Source organism: Tetrao urogallus (genome assembly GCF_951394365.1).
Source record: "Tetrao urogallus genome assembly, chromosome: 2".
In the NCBI taxonomy this organism is placed as follows: Eukaryota; Metazoa; Chordata; class Aves; order Galliformes; family Phasianidae; genus Tetrao; species Tetrao urogallus.
The window spans coordinates 2,261,557-2,279,188 of record NC_136814.1 but is presented as its reverse complement, the minus strand read 5'-3'; the positions used below and the strand labels follow the sequence as shown (position 1 = coordinate 2,279,188).

General features: G+C 45.3%; 1 protein-coding gene across 2 annotated transcripts in view; it reads left to right on the top strand.

Moving 5' to 3' along the window:
- The window catches only part of CCDC85A (coiled-coil domain containing 85A), a gene marked incomplete at both ends in the record, with an annotated part of 59,608 nt that extends 46,702 nt beyond the window's left edge, over positions 1 to 12,906 (top strand). Inside the window, 3 exons of one of the 2 annotated variants that reach the window (XM_079550227.1) lie at positions 1,779 to 1,855; positions 8,213 to 8,332; positions 12,817 to 12,906. In XM_079550227.1, coding sequence (XP_079406353.1) covers positions 1,779 to 1,855; positions 8,213 to 8,332; positions 12,817 to 12,906 — 287 coding nt within the window. The remainder of the gene's footprint in view (positions 1 to 1,778; positions 1,856 to 8,212; positions 8,333 to 12,816) is intronic. The other variant, XM_079550228.1, reaches the window with a different exon arrangement.
- Between the last annotated feature and the right edge of the window lie 4,726 nt (positions 12,907 to 17,632).

Here is a 17,632-nt window from a genome sequence, read left to right as displayed (position 1 = left end):
GTGAGGGTATGGCTTTGCCAAGGGCTGTACACTGTCTGAGGAGCTCATCATGGTAACACGGAAAAGGACAAAAAACCCAAAGAGAATGCAGATGGGAATTTGTGAGGACTGTTGGGCACAGTTGGGAAGCTGAACATCACCTCAAAGCCTGAGCCCACATGGCAATGAGCATGTAACCAGTGAGTTCAGGGAGGGTTGGTGCCAAGGAAGGCACCCAGTGGTCCCTCCAGAAGGGTGACTATGCAGGAAGCCATGGGGAAGAGGGCTGAGATGCGAGGCAGATGCTGCCTCTGCCTCAGCCATGATAGCAATGGAGCAGCTCCTCCCAGGAGTGCTGTTGCTGGGCTGGACGTGGGTCTGGGGGGAGGCACCTTGTCGTACAGTGCTAATGGTTGGTAGGAGGCACCCTGTCGTACAGAGTTAATGGTATGAGCTGTTCATCTCAGGAGGGCTCATCCAAACCATGCTTAGTGACTCTCCAGAGATGCACCCATCGCTAGCTATGAAAATCCTTATGCAGCAGAGCATGAAGAACCTCAGATTACCTCTCTCCCTTTTATTGCACAATGCTGTTTTAATACTTGCTCTGTGCCTTGCTGTGTATTAATCATTTTTGACAAATTATGGTGTGTTGTCTTCTTGTCGTGTAAATTGCTATGCACTATCCACGTGTGCATATTTTAACCTGCTGCAGTCTTGTGAGAGCGGTAAGTGCCCCCTCATTTCCTGCTGCTGGTCTTTTATGGGCCGGCTGGCATCATGACTGATAGAATCATAAAGTCATTAAGGAGAAGAGCACTAAAAAATCATCTAGTCCAAACATTGACCCATCACCATTTAGATATCAGAGGAAGCTGGTGCCCAAATTTAGCTCTGCTGTTGCCAGTGCAGCTTTGCAAGTCTGTGGCAACAGGCAGTACTGCCCCAATAGCCATGGGTTCCATGCCATTAATCATCCAAGGTGCAATTTCTATGTTGGCATGGCTGTGTGAGCACAGGTGTGGTGGTAGGATGGACATCTCAGGGAGGGCAGGGCAGCTCATTGGATGGGGAATGTGTACCTGTTGAGCTTGCAGCTCTGTACAGGGAGGCATGAGGCTCACTACAGCCATTCTGGACCAAGAGGACATCTTTTCTCTTGCAGGTGACAAGTGCTACTTGCTGTGGCGCATTTCTTTTAGGTATAGCGTTTTAATAGCAGACACACTGTGCAACCCAAGAAATGCACCATAAGAAAACTCTGAGACATTTCTGAGAACTGATTGTCGACCTTCTCCTTGGAATCAATGCAAGGGAAATAAGGTCACTGAAGGCAGCACAGAGATGCTCTTTCAGTACTCATACCATGGGAAGTCTCGTTCTCCATAACCAACCAAATGCTTTCAGGAAGGTCTGAGAGGTTGCCCATCAGTAGAGGGGGCAGGATTTTGCCCTGCCATGAGTCTGTGCAGCACAGCAGCGTGTCTGTGTGTGAGTGGGATGAGGAACACGGGCTGCCAGCAGCGCTATGCCTGGGCTCTTGGGCACACGTTGCCTGACCTTGGCCTCTCTCAGGGTGCTGGGCACGTATGTCTGGGTTCAAGCAGCACTTGAGCCATGCCAAGGCAGCCAGCTGGTGGCAGAGGACACCATTACCTGCCCTGCCCTTGAGAGGAGCAGCGCTTGGCAGCCATCAGATAGGGAACCTGCGGCCAGCACGAGGCAGAGCCAGGCTGTGACACCAGCGTACGCAAGCAGAGCTGTGTGGATAATACGAGTTTTTCTCTTTTTGATTTTAGAATCAACCTTGTCCTATGTTAGGCAGCTGGAGGCAAGAGTAAGACAGCTGGAGGAGGAAAATCGCGTGCTGCCCCAGGTGGGTGACTTTTGCTGTGGGAACAGTAGCCGGCAGCTAGACAGCAGCGCTGAAGGCCTGGTGCTCAACTACATGTCCTTGGGCGCTGCTGCATCTGCACGCTCAGATTGGTCATCTGGGGAATCAAAGACACTCACATCTTTTGTTCGTCTTGCTGGGGACTGAGTGGGCTATTTACTGAAGGCTGTGACAGTACTTCATGCATTTTTCTCCTTCACGGGCATTGATAACTTGCTAAGGAAAATTCGCTGGAAGCCGTTGCTGATAGTTAAAAATTAATGTGAGGGATGCAAATAAGAGAAGCGAACCTGTACGCTGGTACTATTCAAGTTCTTCTTGTCATTAAAAAATCAAGTATTTTCTTGAGGTTAACCAAAATGTTTTGCTCTGGAAAGCAAATATTTTAAGTAATAATAATTGAGTTATATTATTTGTATATTCTATGCATAAAAACAAAAAATCAAATTGAATAACTAAGCAAATCTGAAAGGTTCTCCCAATATAAGAATGGAAAATATAGAATTTCATTAAGAATGAATCAAAGATACTTGTCATTTTCTTGTTATGCTGGTGCATATTTCTATCGTGTTTCATTAAATAATCCTTAGGAAAATCCATAGTATCTCCAAATGAAGGTGCTCACTGGAAAATAAAAGAAGTTGTGCTTAGTTTAAAAGAAGACGTCAGTCTGAAGAGTGGAAGTGCTTCTTATTAAATGTAAAGTACTCTGATTTGAATGTAAAATTCAAGACAAAAATGAAGAGTATTAAGAAGTAAAATCCAGTGACTCAGATATATCCGTTTGTATCACCCAAAATGCAAATTGATTTAGCTAGATGATTTCAGCCAGGCTAAGGATTTTTTTTCTTCTGGTTGATTGTAAGCCAAGCTTCTTTCTCACCCATAATATGACAGTTGGAAGGGCCTCTGTAGCTCTTGTTTTGCTCTTGACTTGCTGTATGATCGTGAGCCACTTATTTAACTTCTCTGTACCCAAATGTGTTGATCTGGATGAGAAGGACTGCAAGCATGTCTGAACGTCTCCCCATGAACATGCATGCAGTAGGAAAGACAACAGTTGATCTTTGCTGATAAAGAATATTTTCTTGATGAAAAAGGTGCTCAAAGCAAACGTGAACAGAATTGTGATTTGTTTCAGGTGTGGGATGGCTTTGGGGGATAAACTGTGCAGAAGATTCTTTGTGGGCAAAATCTTTAGAAGTGACCGTGTGTTTTATCCGTGTAGGGTCAGGGGTGTCAGGTGGAGTCCCAGTGATGTGCATTTCCTGATCTTGCCAGAGACTGGAACAGCCGAGCTGTGCATGTAGAGTTCATTAGAAATCTCAGATGGGTGCCAAAGCCAGAAAGTAGTGCTTGTAAAAGTAGAGCCTGAGCATGTAGGTGCCACACATTGCTGTCGTGGGGCTGCAGGTGTGCTGAGCTGCAGCTGCTTTGTGTTTTAAGTACACAGGTCCAAGTTTATCTCACGATTGGTTCTGTTGGCACTGGGATCTGCAGTAGAGTTCAACTCTGGCAGTTTGTTGTTCCTGTGACTAACGCCATGGCCGTGCTGTCAGCCACAGTCAGGTCCCACCTCACAGGCAAGGACATGGAGTGGAAACCCCACAGCTCCTGGCACTGGTTCCCTTCCTCTGAATGAGAGGAGTGAAAGTTTATTAGGCGTCAAGCCAGACTAAGAGCTTTTAACAAATCAGCTGAAAACACCCAGCAAGTGACACAACTGATGAAGGTTTTTTGGCACAGCTCTCGCTCAGTTCCGTTGTTGTGCCTTAAAATTTCACCAGTGCTGCAGCAAGAGTGTGCCTTTCGCTTGTGCGTCACTGCCCTGATGGCATCCTGGTGCAGGGGCAGTCGAGACTTTTTCACTCCTCATGCTGTGCTTTTCTTCTTTCTCCCCTCTCCTTTCAGCATCCTTTTTTCATCCAGCTCCCTGCAGCCCAGGGTTCTGCCTTTGCTGCTGCCGCTGAATGTCCATGAAGCTACAGCATCCCTGGGGATCAAGTTCTGCTGCTGACATCCATAACAGTGTACAGTAGTACAGCTCTGCTGTAGCCAGACCAGAACTCTGTGCATATTCTAATGAAGATACCCTGCCATAATTAAGAAAATATGCAAGGAGCAAATAATGGATCTGGATCTCAGTTACAGCTCCCTGGGCTGTGCTAGTGCTCGGTTATGTGAGCAAGTAATTCCAGATAGCTGCAAACAGCAGAGTCCTCACAGGGTTGGTCTTACACTGGGGGAAGTGAGATCAGGGTCTGGCATCCACATGTCCGTTAACTGGAGATATCCCTGGATTTTGTGAGGGTAGAATTTCAGGGCCGATAAGCTCGGCTGAAACGTTACGGAAATGTGGACATCTGTCATATAATGACAGTGAATGCATTTGCAGAAGATATTCTTGGCAAGTCCCCAACTTAAATTGCTTCAATTTTATTTGTTGCATAGGAGGAGGGATCAAGAAACAGAGATGGAAAGAGCTTTCCTTCTTCTAACTCCTCGTCCTTGTGAGGCAGCTGTGCCTTTTAGTAAAGGGGAGAGGAAGCATTGCAGTTATTGCCCTTGAGCAAACAAAGCTATTGGAGAGCCCAGCTCCTGCAGCACCAGAGCCATGGAGCAGCTGTGGTCAGGGCTGGGGCTGAGCTGCTCTGCTTCATGTCGTGGGGCCATGTCTGTCTATTTCCTTCTTCCTCCAACCGTGAATCTCCCTTCATTTCCATCTCCTTCTGTTGCACCTCTTTCTTCTTCAGCGCTGCTTCAGGCACTTTCTTGGTAGTTGGTTGGGTTTTTGTTTGTTTGTTTGCTTTCATCCTTGCTGGCCTTTTCCAGTCCTGGTGTGTTTAAGTGTGAAGCAGCAGGCCTGATCCTTAGGCACATACTCATTTATTTTTAAATCCTTCCAACACTTTTCAGTTCCCTCTTTCTTCCCGCTTTGATTGCATTCTATTTCAACCTACATTTCCAATCCTTTCACAATCTTTTTGCTGAGATAGGTATTCTTGATTTCCCTCTGCGTGGCCTGGTTTTAGTTAGAAATCTAATTAGAGGATGGGAAGTGTTTGGTTAGTACTTTTTTTGTGTGTGCAATCTGTCACACACAGTTCGATGCTGTTCATCTCCTCCCTTTCATAGCGTGTAGTAGAACAGTGAAGCCAACCAAGATGTAATTCAAACCCACTGAACTCATCATGTCATCAAATATTTGCTGAAAGTAAATCAAGAGCATTTCTTCACCCTGTTTTTTCATATGATCTCATCCCCAGTTTGAATTAATAGGCTCATTGGTCTGGAAAGAGATTTATGAAGGGCCACTGAACACTGAGGTGCTGTAGACTTGCCCCCTCAGCAACCTGAGTGGCTTTCAATGTGCCACAGGGGTTGTGGGTCTGGCAGCACGATGCAAAGCAAAGGTCTTCTTGAAAAACAGAAATTGTAGTGAATAGCCATGCTGTTCAAGACCAATGTGTTTTAATTGACAGGAAAGTTCCTCAGAAAAACTGTCCATTACTGGCTCAAGAGATAGAGTTTGTGGTTGGCTCCCTCCATGAAGAGCCACCTGTTCTATCCAGGGGTCTCCATTCTGACCGTGGCTGTACCTCTGGCACTCCAGGAGCATGATGGAGATGATACATTTCCACTCATCTTTTTTTTTTTTTTTTGTAATGTGGCCTTATGGACTTGAGTGAGATTTCCTGTGTTTTCTGTTCACTAAGGAGTTGCTCATTGGCTTGGATGTTTAGTAGATGTACTTGCAACAGCAAAATGGTTGTGCGTGTTCAGTGATTGCACTTCTGTTACCTTTCTGGTGAAATGCACAGAGGATCTGATGTGGTTTTTACCTGCTTCTGGTAATGGTCTCTGCAGCCCTTTAATCTGCACTTTTGACTCTGAGTAATGAAACCATGTTGCAGCCTGGGCAGAAGGACTGGGCAGCTGGGAAGGCTGTAGGACGAAGTCAGCACAGTTGGTTCTGATGCTGATCTTGTGTTGCCTATTCAAAACAGCTCAAGATGTTTAAAGGCAGTGCAGATTTCAGCACTGCAGCTATGGAACCATGACTTCATCCCTTACTGTCTGCTTTGGTCCTACTTCCACAGCTTAGTTTCTGGGTAGTAAATGAAAAGATTTGTCCAAAACACGTGGGCATCTGGGATGCCTATTTTGAGTGGCTGGATGTCAGTGCTCTACGAGGTCAGAGAAGAGAAAGGGAGTGGGTTTCTTCTCCTGTCCTCAAGGTCCTGTGTGGGGTCTGGTTGTTATCCAGGTCAGGCAGCGGTGGAGAAGGGACACAGTGCAGTGAGCTTTGGGTGGAGGGATGAACGTAGCCGTACACTCCGTGGCAAGCAGCAGCTGTGAGAGTAGGTCTGCAAAGCAGGCTCTTCCAGTCTCCTAGGGCACCTTGTTTTCAGACATCACCAGTGTGGCAGAGTGCCTTCTCCCCTGCTTTAGCTGCAGTGCCTCAGAAGGTTGGACTGCAGCCGGTAGTGCTGAGGGGGCTACAAGCCCACGGGACATGGAGAGGAACAGCAGAGCTGTGTTCTGAGTGTCCCCAGCCTGTCCTGGATGGAGCTTCCCCAAAGAAGGCACTGCGCTGTGCTGCCTTTTGGAGTGGCCTCACCATGGACATCCCTGAGCTGCACAAAGGACTGCAAAACTTGCCTTATTTTTTTAGGAAAAGCTTATGTCTCCTCTCAATGACAGAGGGGGGAGGGAAAAGGTTATCCAGAGGGCAAGCACAAAGATTCCATCTCCTACCAACACGTGTTGAGATGGGATTGTGCCGTGTACGGCAGAAGGGGCTGTGGAGGAGAGGTGCCTGGAGCAGCGCGATTCACAAGGCTGTGGGATTTTCTCATGGTCAGGAGGCTTTAGATGTGCAATCTATTCTAATTTTCCAAGCCTCTTGGTAATAGTATTTTCATTTTACCACCCAAAACTGGCCAAAATCTTGCTGGCCTGGGAGTCAATAAAGAAACAGAATACTTTGAGTCATAAAAAAGAAAACAAACCAAAAACCGACCCATAGCTGAGGGAATTTAATCCTAAACCTGAAGCGCTTCATTTTGCTTTATTACCCCTTTTCCCTCCTCTTTCATTTCCTTTCCAAAGTAGAGCATTAAGTCAGATCTGTCACTAGCAGATCTATAAATCCTTCCCAAAGAAAAGTAAGTCCTAAACCTTCCTCCGTAGATCACAGCAAATTGGTAACAGTCGATGCGGAGTGTTGTAGGGTAATAGCACACTGGCTTTGGACTGGGCTGCCTTTCATTCAGGTATTTTAGGGAGACCAGTTCTGTGGAACTGAGTCTCATGCCACCTCTCCCTACATTTCCTGTAGTCTCACGCCTTTCTTATCCCAGCCCCGCTTTCACCTTTCCTGTAGTTCAGTCGCTGGATGTGATGTGTTGCTCTGTGGGGCAAATCAGTGCCGAAGGGGCCCTGGATCTGATCAGAGGCTCTTTCCACTGTCATTAGTTGTCTTTCACATATGCATTTGCCATGTGATCCTGCAGGAATTACTGCCACGTTATTTCTGAATGTGACGGTGTTCCTGATTCTGCAAGAAAGGAACCTTTCCTCTCTCTCTCTCTTTGAAATGTTTGTTTCTTGTTCTTTACCTTCCTCATTTTCAAACAAAATTCAGCACGAGTGGCAGTGAAGGACCCTCCCTGAAGAGTGGGTCAGGCTGGCAGTAGCTTGGCACTACTGTCAGGGTATTTTAGCCAGCAGCTCCATCAGGTTCCCTTGGCACTGCAGGGCTCCAGGGAGTGCTGTCTCTCCTTCAAAGTTCAGCCTGCATTTATTTAGTGGCATCCTGCCAAACCCTTCTCAGCACCCCCTGGTGAGAGAAAGTCCTCCACGTTGCCTTTCTTTGGTGCAAATCTGGAGCAGCCACAACTGGAGAAGGAGTGCTGGCTGCTCCAGCCCCTTCCCTGCTCAGCCACACTTTGCAGCACAGCTTAAAAATGTTCTCTGCATCAAAGTTTATGACCTCCAAAATGCCTGGGATAAAGTTAGGTGTTCTGAAATCCTTCCCCTGAAGTCAAAATCGTCTCTCTGAACCTCACTTTTGTGAGGAAGCATACCAAAATTTTATTGCTCTGCCCTGATTTTCCAGATAGATAACCCTGGGGGGTGGAGTGTGTGGATGATGCTCAACAGTGGTGCTTAAGATACTCATATGGACGTTGGTTACTGTGGCTCAAAAGGAGGGTGACTTTGGAGTAAAACATGCCTTCAGTGCTTCTCAGCATTAAAAAAAAAATAAAAATGACATCTGTTTTAATTAGTTACCAACCCTTTTCTTTATTAAATAGTCTTTAATTTTTTGCGAAGGATCCCATTAGGATGCCAGGAGGGTCAGAGGGGAGTTACTGCTCAGCAAACGAGCCAGCTAGCATCAGTGGACATGGCTCAGCTTCTCAGCAGTCTGAATCAGTGGTAAATGCTCTGAAGGTAACGCTCCTCCGGTACAGTCTGTGCAAAACATCTTGTCTGTTCCTCAACATGTGTCATATTGTCCTGGCAACATTCCCGTGGGCACCACCGGGATGCTGCTGTCATCAGCAGGATTGTTTTTCTGTTTGTCACTCATTGCATTTGTGAGCTGTGTGTTCTTTGGGGCAGGGGCAGGCCATTGCCATGGGACGGTGCCAGCTGTAGGCTCAGTCCAGTTCACTTACATTAGTACTGCCTTTGTTTGAAGATGGAAGTGGTGGTTTTCTGAATAAGCAAGTCTTTCTGCTTCAGCTAGGATGCACATTTGTTCTCTGGGGAAGTGTAAAGGAGTACTGTAGCTTATAGAGAGAAAACCTGTATTGCAGAGGTGGAGCCAGCATGCATGGTATATTCACAGTACAGTGAACAGAATATTGGACTGAAGACCATACATTGCTGCTGAAACTTGTGAGAGCAGCTGTGATTTGCTCTGAAGTCAGGGCTGGATTGCCAAGACCTAGCACAGAATCATAGAATCACTCAGAAAAGACCTCTAAGGTCATCTAGTACAACCCACTCCCACCATGCCCACTCACTCATGTCGCTCAGTGCCACATCTCCATGGTTCTTCAACACCTCCAGGGATGGTGGCTTTACCACTTCCCTGAGTAACCTTTTCCAATGCCTCACTGCTATGTTGCATTGCTAGGGGCAATTAAGGCAAGCAGTGTGGCAAATCTGCTTTCCATGACTAGGCTGTGCATGGAGTCCTGGTGCAGCTCCCCAGCACATCTCCTGCTGCTGCCTGGGAAATAAAGCTACAGATTCTGCCAAGACAGTACACGTATTTGCTGAAAAAAACCTTCTGCAGTCCTCTTAAAATACCCATTGGCAAAGCTACTTCACTGAATGGAACTTCTAACAGCGTGCTCTTGACAACCTGTAATAGCTGGTTAGTGTAAGTGAAATATTTGAACGGTGGCCGATACCTTGGCTGCTGAAATAAATTGATAAGAAGTACACAGAATTTAGTTCAATATGGTGTGAAATCTCAGCTTTTAGTTTGCTAGGAGGTCTTGCAGCAGGCAGAAATAGATATAAATGATGCTGTTATATTTGAAATGGAAAGCGAGCTGTCAGCCAAGCAGACTGCCCAAACTTCCCATCTCCAGACAGAGAGCAGATCCTGCTGCTTCCTGGGGAAGCAGACTAGAGTTTATAGTTGTGGGACGACAACAGTCAGCTAACTGCCTGAATTAATGTTTTAGTAGGGATGCAATGTTGGTTTGTATTGATAAGAATTTTCTAATGTGACAATAAATTAGGGATACGGTGGGATTCAGCTGGCCTCAGCTTGTTCTTCAGAAGAGTAAAATTTGCAAGCGAGATGAAGTCTGGCAGCTTCATTTTCCCCAGCTGTGTGATGACACATCTGTACTTTCCTGCCTACGCTGTTGCTTTGCAATTAATGGATAAAAGGCATTTTCAAAAATATTTAGTAGCAATCCATGAGAGTTCTCAGGATATAAGTAGCACCACTTCAGAACTGCTGGCATGCTATTGTCGATATTGTCAGTTCATTTTTGTCAGTCCCAGGTACAAACTTGTCTTCTGCCTTGCCTCTCCGTTCCCTAGCCATTCAGGGCTCTGTTGCTGGCACTGAAGCGCTGCCTTTGCTTCCAGCTTGATGATCTACGTCCGTTTTGACCCTTGCTATGTTATTAGACTTTTCAAACAGTCGGTTGTTTCCTTCCTGCTTTCACTTTTTCTAGTCAGTCTAGTGTTAAAAGCGCAGTGGATTTGTGACAAACTTATCATGATGTTTCTTTTCTTTTGCATTCTCGCTACAGTCCCTTCTCACAGTTTTGCTCCAGATTCCTATTCTGCATGTTTTTGTTTGTGTGAAACACTCGCACAGCACTGCTCTGCCTGTGAACACAGTGGCATGGTGACTGGCTTGATGTTGGTACCAAAATGCAATGCAACTCTTGTTGTCTGGTTCTTCACCAACGTTATATCAAGATAATGGAGGTGGGAATATGGTATTTATGCCACCTCATCCAAAATATGTTAGAGAATGTTTTTGCTTTGTGCTTATATGCTTGCGTTGTCTTAGGAGAATGTAGCAATGCGTAGCAGCAGCTTTAGAGGCAGTTTATCACATTCTTAGTGAGCGTGGAGGTAATTTCAAAGCTCAGGAATGTTTGCATTAAGTCTGGAGAGGGCAGGTGGCTTTCTTGATGATTTTCTTGATGTTTTCATGATGAGTTTCCTCTGATCACCGGTAAGTTTTGCTCACAGGGCTGCAACACGCTCACTGGGAGCCACAGGGAGGGTTGGGATGCTGTGTGGGGTCGGTGGGACAGCAGGGCTGGGAATCTCAGAGCCCAGGGAGCTACACCAGTATTTCACACTGCACGTGAAATGCCACCCACAATTAGGGGGCAGGCTCCTGCCCGACTTCCAGGAGGGAGTTTCTCCCTCCTTTGGTTTCTGTGTGTTGGAAGGAAGCTAGAAAGGAATCGCCACGATGTTATTGTGAGCCTTCTAGCTGTCCTTTATTTGGTGAAAGCTTCTGCTGAAATGTTGAACCACGTCTTTGGACTTTTTATTCTGCTGTAAGTATTTAAATTGCATTCAAGAATGCTCAGGTATTACATCAACTCTTGAGTGCTTGCAAGCAAAAACCAATTTCATTAGTGCTGCATGACAAGTCAGTGTTGAACTCGCGAGCTGAGAGGAGGGTGAATTTAAGATGCAAATCCAGAGTGCCAAACAACTGTGTGTGCAGGAGACAGCAGGATGTGCAGCTGCCGTGGCTGAGCAGAGAGCTGTACATATGCCAGCACCAAAGGAGAGTTTGGTGACAAATCTTCAGAACTGGAGTCTGTATTGCCTCGTGTTTCTGAAAAGGAGGCAAACAGAATGACTGTGATGTCTTTGAGACCCACGCCTCTGTTGCCCCGCATGCATATGCAGAAGTGGTTTCTGGTAACGATTTGTCTGTTTTCTACCCAGAAATGTGGCATGAATATTTCTTTTGACCACACCTTGTCAGTTCTGCTTAGGATGTCAGCTTTGCAGGGCTGTCTTGTATGCATGTGTTCCTTCCTAGCAATCAAAGGTCAGTTGTTCAACTGGAAATGAAGGACTTTGAGAAGTGTCATCTTTTCACTTATTATGTGTCAGCAGGAACTGCTCAGTAAATATTGTCTAATGTTTATTGACCAGAACAATTGTTGAAAGGCATATCTGTACAGTGTGTCTTCTGACAAAAGGCATTGGAGTGGCCTTGCCTCTTGGTAAGAAGTTAGGAACAACAAGCAAATATCTTAAAGAAACACTTGTCTGATCACATCCAGCCATTAAAGGGTTATTTTGCCATCTCCTGCACAGAGACCTTAGGGCAGTAGCCAGGACTCGTGTCTTTTCAGACAATTAACATTGCAGGATCCAGCTTCTCTGTGTTTATATTCATTGCCAGTTCGCTTCTGGGATTTAGGCACAAATAATAAATAATGACAATGGAAAAGCCTTTCTCAAGACATACCGCTGTTGCTCCGGAGATTAATGAGCAGCTTAATAGAAGCTATACATTAGCTGGTTGCTAGTTGATAATGATTACTAAACAGACAGCATATTGAATTGCACCACGCAGTGCAGTAGTGATCACCACTCTTCTCCTGGTGGCCCCTGGCTGTGCCTGGGGACACCATGCTCACTGTGGATTCCCCTGCTTGTTGTTGGTTCATCTCATTATATATAACTCATCATCAAACACGTTCCTGAATGAATGCTTTTTGCTACAATATCTCTGCTTTTTTAGTTCCATACGTGTAACATGGATGGTATGCAATCATGGAAGGGAGTAGATGTGAGCAGGAGGAAGGAAATCTTTATAATGTCTAGTCCATGCTAAGAAAACCACTTGATAAATTTACTAATGGGTAGATTTCACTCTGTTTCAGCATAACACACAGGCAGTGACTGCATGCATGATTCCTCTGAGCTCAAGGAAGAATGAATGAAAGCAAACACCCTGCTTGATTTTAAGAGAACAAGTAAAGTCTGAAAAGAGAAACGAGATGAATTTCTCTATGCTTCTTTAACTGGACATGTTTAGACTCTGCTGGAGTGAGTCGTGTGCTTCTGAATTATGTTCTTCAAGAGACATGGCGTGGGAAATGCCTGAATGAAATTTCAGTAGAGTCCTGTAAATTCCCTCAGTCTTGTGTCTGAAGCATAAGGAGCCCTGGTGATGCACGTGTTGGTCCATTCGTCTCCATTTTTAACCATTTTTAGAGGCATGTGCTTTCCCCGTTGGAAGGAACATTTTATCTCCTGGGAAGCACTGTTTTCCTGTTCTGTGTCCCTCCGCTCTGTCTTTTCCTGCACTGCATGGTCTGTGTAAGGGATGTGTGGCATGTCCTGATGCATGCCTATATGAACACTGGTCCGTCCCAACTGGTGCTAATGGTCTCTCTTTTCATCCCTCCCTTTAGGTTGTGTGGAGGAAACTTGGAGATGCTGCAGGGTCGTGCCCTGGAATTAGGCAACATCTGTCAGGAAACCAATACAAAGGACCGATGTAAAAGGCCTCAAGCACATCCTCTGCCTGATGAGAAAGAATTGGAACTGCTGACGAGAGGCAAGGAACTGGCGGTGTGCTCAGCACCATCCTGGCTGACGATGGATGCCCTTACGGGCTGCACTGGGGGCTCCTCAGTGGTGCTGGGGGGTCTGTCAGAGGTGCTGGCATTGCAGTGACCCACGGACTGCTGTCTCACCATGCTGGCTACTGAAACGCTGCCGCGGCATCGTCCCTTCAGCACCACATTTAGAAGCACTGAGATATTTCCATTCCTAACGAAAAGACGATAGGGGTTTTGCAGCACTTACATGAAGGGAGTCATTATTTTGGTCAGCTACAGTGAGTCTCTAGTAAGTCTGAACAAATTGTCCACTAGATTTACCAGTTTTTCGCCAGACTGGAGAGACATTGATGAACTGTTGTGCCTTTGGTCCCCACAGTTTTGACAAAGTCATTTCTTAGCAACTCACACTTCAGTCTATAAGGTATCAGCTAATGGTGCTTAAGCAATTTACGGCTGATTATTATTATTATTTGCTTTGGTAGAATACCTGCCTTTGGAGGTGCTAAAAGACCATAATGTCTCCTAACCAGCCAGTAGTGTAGCATAACTACAGTACTTGTAGTGAAACACGATTTCTTTCTAAATGAAAGTGAAGATAGCTTTCTGTTCAATTTACTTTGATGAGAATCTTCTGAAGATGTGTCTGACGTTCACGGCCCTGTCACAAACAGAACGCTGAGGCATTGCTGTCACAGGTCTCAACTCAGAGTTTCCATCAGAGTTTTTTTTTCAGAAAGTATTTTCCAGTTGTCAGGATGCTAATTTCTACTGTTTAATTTAGAAACATGCTGGTTTATTTAACAAGAGTCTGTAAGAATAGAAATGTAAAGGATTGTACTGCATCATAATAAAGCTTTTGTTGCTACCGTAGCATTCTTTGAAAGAAGAAGGTTTTATTATACTGGGAGCATGTCTTTCATTGTTACGAGGCAGAAAGCTCATGTTCAGACTGCCTGAGGTTTGACCAGAAGATGACTAGATGTGCTTAGTTTATTTTTTACCTCTGTGTATACTAGTTGTGTGTATCAAACTGCAATGATAGGTATTTTGTGTCTATCTAAAAGCAACAATAGTTTCATGTATGAATGTGCAACAGGCTTGTGACCGCTGTTGCTTAACTTTTTACCGTAGCCAAGCATTAAAGAAATAATAAAAGTTAAAGAAAAAATAATAGGAATGCAACAATTCCTGGGTTTCTTTCTGGTTTCTTCTTGGTTCCGAAGGTTTGGGTCTGTCAGAATCAGTTTTCTCTGAGCTTGCAACATGCTGTGTTTGTGAGCTATTTGCGGTGGAATGTAGCTCCGTTGCTGTACAATCTTTTGTTGTGTAGGAATATGGTGTAAAAATCTGCTAACTGTCTTCAGAAAAAAAAAAACAGAAACAAAAAACTGTGTTAGTTTGCAGCAGCAATTAGACTGGTTTCTGTTGTTATTTTTGCTTGGTACCATTCAGTATAAGGCCTCCGACCCAGCACTGATTTCCCAACAGAATTCCTGTTTGCTCCGTCTGCTTCAGTTGGACGTGCCGTTGGCCTTGCGTTTCAAACATTGCCCTCTTGCATAATTTCTCACATATATAACCCAGGTCCAGCAGCTGTCTGCTGTCTTTACACATTGTTTTCTCCCGTACATATCGTTTGCATAGTAAAACTTAAATTGTTGTATTCCTATGTATCTATATATATGTATGAAAATGTAAACCATGTACTTGTGCCTGCAGTATGTATGTGCAGGGGCAGAGCTGAGGGACACTGGTCTTTTGACACTATACTTGTGTAAATTTTGATACTGTATTAAACTATTTTTTTACAGTTCCACATACGACTGGGTATCAAGTATCTGTGTTCATCTTAGCAATGGTAATAAATTATAGAATCTCACCACTGTTTGCTCTCCTTTAATGACCAAAGCTGGGAGATACATCGCTCTTGGAGCGATTTGAAGGAGCTTGCTGAAATGTTGCTGTTTGACTGAGATGTTAGCTGCATGCAGTGGGTTTTTGTTCACCTTCTCTCCAGCTGTCTCCAGTAATCCTGGCTCCATGGACTTGCTTGTACCTTGTGAGCTAAATGCTGTAGCTATGCTACTAGCCCCTTGAAGTCCTAGTTGTGCTACAAGGGCAGCCCTGGAGTATCTGCTCGTGGTTGATCTGGTCCCATTCTTGTGCAGGGCTGCTTCAGAGCAAGGATGGGCAATGTGGAGCTCCAGGAGCCTTTTTCCCAGGTAAGAGACCCAAAGAGGCCCTCTGCACCTGCTACTCTTCTGCCCAAGGAGCTGCCTCCCCCGTGCCCTGTGCGTGCCAGGGGAGGGCTGCCTGCTGCTGCTCGTGCCAGAAAGCAAAGAATGGCAGTCAGTGTTTTGAAGCTATTGAATCCTATGAGAGCTCCTAAAGATACAGCTTACTGGGGGAAAGATGTGGGATGTGTGCAAGGAGGGTCAGTGCTGTTGTGGGGTCCAGTAGCCTGCACTGCTGAGTGATCATTGCTGTAGCAGTTAGAAACCTTTGTCTGCCTTGTCATGCTCTCTGCTCATGCAGATGCTTCTCAGTAAGATGTAGTCACACTAAGCCTCATGGGTTCCTCATTCTGTTGCATTTTAGCTTAACTGCTTCAGTACAAAACATGGACGTGTTGTTATAGGGCCATGCTCAGCTCCAGAGTTAAGCATGAATGAGCTATAAAATTCCCTACACGTGTGGATTTTAACTAGCACTTGCATAGCAGATATATGGCAAGTGGATTTTATTTTCTGTGGTGGAAAAAAGCTGTTTTGCATAAAAGTCAGAAAGTAAAGAATGGCAGTTTGTTTTTCTGCAAGTGAATGGTTTCAGTAGAGCCTGTTCCCCTAAGGTTGCAGTTGATGGACGTGTTTATGAACATGGTGCCAAGTCAACATGCCCTTTTTAGTATTTCAAGAGTAGGCTGGAAGCCAGCCCAAACAGTCCCTGCACCTCAGGGATGGCACCCAACTCTGTGCTGCCCCAGCCTCCCAAGAGCACCGTGGACTTTCCACGTGTCCTGTAATCTCACCATTGTAATGTAGAAGAAAGTGGCTCAAACCAAAGATAATGATGGGGGGGTGGGGGGAGGGAGGGAATATCTCAGCAAGGCTGTCCTTTAGTTTGAAATCTTGCAGAACACGGTCATGATAGCAGCTGCCAGGTATGTAATGCCAAGATGTCTTTGTATCTCCAGATTCCTCTTTTTCATGCTTGGGTGAACCATGTGCCTGGGGACCCCAGCCATGCATTTTCCCAGAAACATGAAGGTAAGAACAGCTGACTCGATAACAGCCCTGCCTGGATTAAATGTGTAAAGACTCTGTGTTGTTAAATCAACCAGCCAAGAGGTGCTTGCTGGGCTGCATCACAATTACAGCACTTCCTTGCACCTACGGTGTGGCCCAGAAGTGAACTGTGAGATATGGGTTGTTAGTTCTGGCAAACGCTATCTGATTCATACAGTAAAAGAAGGAGAGAGCAACTAGTATTTTTGCTTTTATTTCCAGAAGGTGCTGGGAGCCTTGTCATTTCAGCTATTTCACTGCTACCATGATCGTATTCGCAGCATCACTTTCTTCCCCCAGGCTGGGGCTGTGGCTGCACTTCCCACTTCTCATATAAACGTGTTGACCAAAGAATTATAAGCCCTATTCAACATGACCTTTGCTGTTCCCTTCCTCTCAGTGCACACTTCCCACTGGACTTATATATTCTTTTCTCTGGCTGTGTGGTTTTGTTTTGTTTTTCCTTTGAGAAAAAGAGGTGATGGTGGGGGAGGGGGGGGGGGGGGGGTATTGGGGTCTCCTGGGGCTCTGGGTGGCTCCAGCCTTGTCCATGTGTTGGTAACTCCTGTAGTACCAGCCAATGGGAAGGGCCTTTTTGCTTGCTTCCATCTGAGCTGCTTCCTGAATACCTGGCTCATGAAGTGCCAAAATAATAATAATGAATTATTTCATATGTCAGAACACGGTAATTATTCTCCACTTGAATAAAAATTTGTCGTAATTCTCCCTTCAAGGCAGTGGCCTTGGCCCTGAGGTCTGGATGCTGAAGTTTGCTTGGTGTGCTGTTGTTTGTTTCTTTTTCCTCGCTGCTGCGAATAGGTGGAAGTAGATTTTAAAAATAACTTACTTATAGGCTTTCATATGAAAAAAATGAAAGAAAAAAAAGACTTTGGAAGCCGTGTCCTGACTCTGGAAAGGAGGGCGTAGAGAAGGGGGTTGAAAGCCTGCCCTGCTAGGGTCTGATGCAGGCCAACCTGCTGCTACATTAGTGCCACAAGCAGCATAACCCACTTGCAGTATAACTCAGCTGTGTGCATGGCCCAAGAGAGACTATGTGAGAAAGAAAGCATTTTAAAGTTTTCATTTATGATTTTTTTTTTAAATTATTATTTTTTTTAAACATTGCTCTTTCAAACTGCTAAGGGTAGGGTTTGCCCATGAACAGTGGCGTTGTCTGCTCCTGAGCACCTCAGCTGCAGAGGGATGATGGCATCTTTTTTTCAAGGAGCTTTGAAAATCCTTAGTGACATGAGGGCATCTTGAGATGAGTGAGTGCACTGAGCACTGTTAAACCATAGCATCACTCATGGTTTCAAAGCAAAGGTGAGAGAGTGAAAGGAAAGCACTTGCTTTTGGTTTTGAGGTGGCTTTTCAGAACA